The sequence below is a fragment of the Miscanthus floridulus genome, chromosome 2, assembly GCF_019320115.1.
Source record: "Miscanthus floridulus cultivar M001 chromosome 2, ASM1932011v1, whole genome shotgun sequence".
NCBI lineage: Eukaryota > Viridiplantae > Streptophyta > Magnoliopsida > Poales > Poaceae > Miscanthus > Miscanthus floridulus.
Genome location: NC_089581.1, coordinates 38,824,861 through 38,828,956, shown reverse-complemented (window position 1 = coordinate 38,828,956; position 4,096 = coordinate 38,824,861). Strand labels below are relative to the sequence as shown.

At 47.8% G+C, this 4,096-nt stretch overlaps 1 protein-coding gene across 1 annotated transcript; it reads right to left on the bottom strand.

The window, feature by feature from the left end:
* Positions 1–597: 597 nt before the first annotated feature.
* Positions 598–2,418, bottom strand: LOC136538528 (WRKY transcription factor 71-like). Its single transcript, XM_066530485.1, has 3 exons — positions 2,387–2,418; positions 1,593–1,739; positions 598–823 (listed from the first exon to the last, which is right to left on the bottom strand). The coding sequence occupies exons 1-3, from the start codon at positions 2,416–2,418 to the stop codon at positions 598–600; spliced, it is 405 nt and encodes a 134-aa protein (XP_066386582.1).
* Positions 2,419–4,096: the final 1,678 nt, after the last annotated feature.

The window sequence follows — 4,096 nt, the reverse complement described above, 5'->3', positions numbered from 1 at the left end:
TCTGCAAATGATTGAATGTTAAAGCTGACTAAACGGATTAGGCTTATCCCACTGATAAAGCTAGGTCGAAAGCGTCGCAATCACTGATAAGGGATGATTCAAGCTGGGTGACCAGGGCCTCGAACCCAACTCTGGAGCCTTTCCACTACTAGCACACAAGTTGCCCTTGAGGTTACACTTTTTTTCACATTAGAGTTGCAAAAACAAAACATAATAGCGGCGGTGCTAGTTCCCACTTCCATCTAATTGTTTTTTTCCGATCCATATTATACATATATCTAAACCTGAATTATTACAATTATGCACCATCGTCGTAATGGCACCGTACACTAGTACTAGACCAGAGAGTTGACCGGAGCAGCAACAATTAATCCGCACTCAACATCACGTCGCGCCGGCGCAAGGCGTCAACCGGCACCGGCACCACCACCGGCAGCACCTGCAGCTGCCCTCCGGTGCGCAGCGAAAGAGACGGATGCAGCCGCAGGTCCGCAGCCAGCAGGCCAGCAGGGGCAGGACCGCAGGAGCTGATCCTTGCGTGACGCGACGCCGCTGGCCTTTCTTGTCGGTTGTCACCCCAGCGCCAGCTGACCCGGGTCACTGCGACCGGGCCCCGCCGAAGTACTGCGCGCCCAGCTCGTATCTGTTGTAGGAGGCGCCGCCGCCCTGCAGCTGTGCACCGGGAATAGCCGCCGCCTCCTCCGGGGCGCCGTGCTGGTGCGCGCCCTCGTAGACGATGCGGAGGTCGCCGCTGGGGCCCCGCGGGTGCCACTCCACCTTCTTCTTGGCGCCGCACAGCCTGTGCCGGCACCGGAAGTAGCTCCTGCGCCATTGGATCGTCAGGGGTGCTCGATGAGTGACTAAAATTTAGGCGATGTCATATAAGGGTGTGGTATATATGGGGTACTTGGATATTAAAAAAATAAATTACAAAATTCGTCAGTACTTCACGAGACGAATTTATTAAGCCTAATTAATCCGTTATCAGCACATGCTTACTGTAGCACAACATTGTCAAATCATAGACTAATTAGACTTAAAATATTTGTCTCGCAAATTAGTCGCAAACTGTACAATTAGTTTTATAATTAGTCTATATTTAATACTCATGCATGTGTCAAACATCCGATGAGACAGCGACTAAAGTTTAGGAGGAAACATCCCCTCAGTTGACATGCAACACACACTTGTGCAATTTGCTCATCAGGCTTTATTTGGTTGACCGTTATTAAGAAAGCGAAGATTCTTCGGTTGATTCTTCTTCGACGATAAGATCTGGCAGCAAAGCATTGCACGTATGCCTATGCACGGGGACGGGGCAATCCATTCCATTGTCCCAGTGATCGATCGATGGGCGTCATATCGACTCAATTAAAATGATTTGATGCACAGGACGAAAGGAGATGAACAAGTCAAAGCTTGGTCAACGTCGAGCTATTTAATCTGATGTGACACGAAATGGTATGATCAAGTTTGAACTACCTTTATTTGACAGTTCGAGATCATCAATCTCTCCTCGGGTCGTCGATCGATGCCAAAAATAAAATGCTGCTATGTATGCATGTTCGATCGAAGTCGAACGGAGCAAGTACCTGATTTTCTGGATGTTCTTGATGAACTTCTGGCCGTACTTCTTCCACTCGTACCCGTCCTCCGGCATCACCAGCTGGCTGCCGTTGCCGGCCTCTGTCGCCGCCGCCTCCTCCTCCCTTTGGTTTCTCTCTCCTCCTCCGCTCCCTCTGCATGCATCACTACAGTTTTTTGTAACACGCATAACAACAACCTGTACGTAACATATCTGCCGCCGGGTGCTTACTTACTTTTGCTTCTATATATAGTTCTATACAAGGATGCAAAGCTTAAGCTGATCTATGTAGCAGCTACACTAGCAGGATCAGCTGAATTGCTTAAACCAATTGGAATTGATGGTGATAAATAGATGATTCATAAATCTATTTATTTGCTGCAAGTAGTCAGGGATGATATTTGATATCTATAGGGAAGTATATATATACTTCGTAGTGCTAATCCATACATATATCACGAACTTGAACATCCGTTGTGGTACCTCCATGTTGCTACATGAAAATTTGACAAAAACATGATGAACCATGCAGTGCATGAGAACCAAAGCTATGATAAGTTGCCAACCCCTAATATACCGAGTGTGGTTTAAGGCAAACGCATCAAACATAGCGTAGAGAGAAGACTACTATAACAAGAGGGTGAACAAAAAACCATTCGTTCCTTGATAATTGGCAGCCCCATTTGATTCATCCCCAAACGATGTGTGTGTGTGGGGTGGGTGTGTGTGGTGGTGGGGTGTGTGTGTGTGTGTGTGTGTGTGTGTGGTGTGGGGGGGGGGGGGGGGGGGGGAGATGCATACATTGCGCCGCCGGGATGTGAGCTTGAATCCATGGACGCCGGTGACCGTACGTCTACGTCCTGTGCTCTACTTCTGCTCCCATGTTATCGCAAAGTTTACTGAATGAAACATTGAGATGAAAGGGAGAGATTGAGAGCAGTGATGAAGCTCTCTTTGGTTTGGGTGGTATATTTATTATCAAGGCTTAGTCAATCGAATGGAAGCTTCTCTGATGCGACGTCCACTGCGTCAAATATCATTTCCAGAGACGGCTACAGTGAATTTGTAGGAGCGATTTGTCCAGCCGCCCCTACGCAAGGGTCTCTACAAATTATGCATTTGTAGGGGCGGTTCCCAGACCGCCCCTACAAATTGATTTGCAGGGACGGTTGGTACTGTAGCCGCCCATACAAATCGATTTGTAGGGGTGGTCTGGGAACACCAGCCGCCCCTACAATCGATTTGTAGGGGCGGCTATAGTACCAACCGCCCCTACAAATCATTTTTTCGTCAAAAAAATTTTAAATTTACAATTCAAATTCGACCAGAACATATATTTTTCAATTAGCATTAAAGATAAACAAGTAAACTAACCAACCTTGTTAACTTTAACTATGTCAGATATAGTTTATTTTTGGCTTTGTACTAAGTCAAACTACTCTAACTTAGACTAAGTTTTTAGAAAAAAATATATTAATATATAAAAGTCCAAATAAATACACTATCAAAACGTCTTTTCGTTTTCTTCTTAACAGACACACAACTCTCATGCATGTTCAAGAAAAAAAATCTTTTAGATGTTGGTGCATTTTTTGCATGGTCAAAGTTAGACAGAACTTCGATTTAGGAAAAGCCAGATTGGACTATAATTTGGAATGGGAGTACAATCTACTAGAAAGCAAGTGGAGAACCACCTCTTCTACAAAATCATACTGGAAGAAGTGGCTACCTCTCGTCAGATCCATGGCGGTGTTTAGCCTTCATGATGCATAATGTCGGTGTTTTGGGTCCGGCGGGTCCTCAACCGACTAGTGAAAATGTACTGCGTGCCCCTAATCCCGGATAGTGATGCAAAGAGACACAAGGTTTATACTGGTTTAGGCGATAGGTGCCCTACGTCTGGTCTGAGAGAGCGATCTTGTATTCCTTGCACCGAGGTGCTTGTAGTAGGGGCTTACAAGCTAAGCGAGAGAGGGAGCTAGTCCTAGGTCTCTGCGTAGAGTGGCGTGGGTTGCTTGAGATGTCGATCTCTTGCAGTGAGGAAGCGTGTGTGTTACAAAGCGTTGTGCGTAGCTTGCACGTGTGTGTCCTTGCCAAGAAGCGGCCCCGGTCACTCCCTTTTATAGTCGAAGGGAGGCACGGGGGCGGTACATGGATTTGCTATGTGGTGTTTTGTGAGCAGAGGTGGCATGTCCGAGCCCTGTAGCTCGTCACTATGGCGGCATGGTCGGTGGAGCGGCCTTGTCCTTGATGCACTAGAGCGACGCGCCGGTCACGCCTGATCCTGTGCGACGTGGGAGCTCTTGTGATGGCATGCACGCCTTCTTCTGTTGGAGGCGTGCTGGTTGCTGTATGTTTGACCGGCGCGGGGAGCCAAGGCTGGGTAGAGGCGACGACACAGGTGTGCTGACTCCGAGGATACAGGAGCTTGGCCCTGTGCATGACGTGGGAGCTCCTACGGCTTGACGCAGGGTATGGTGCGTACTGCAGACGATGTGCCGGTCGCTGTAT

Bases quoted from the DNA above. Each gene is read 5' to 3' on its own strand.
- LOC136538528 (XM_066530485.1), bottom strand. From the start codon at position 2,418: ATGGATTCAAGCTCACATCCCGGCGGCGCAAT. The intron at 1,740-2,386 runs GTATGCATCTCC...TGATGCATGCAG, and splicing joins TCACATCCCGGCGGCGCAAT to AGGGAGCGGAGGAGGAGAGA. The intron at 824-1,592 runs GTACTTGCTCCG...CCAATGGCGCAG, and splicing joins AAGAACATCCAGAAAATCAG to GAGCTACTTCCGGTGCCGGC.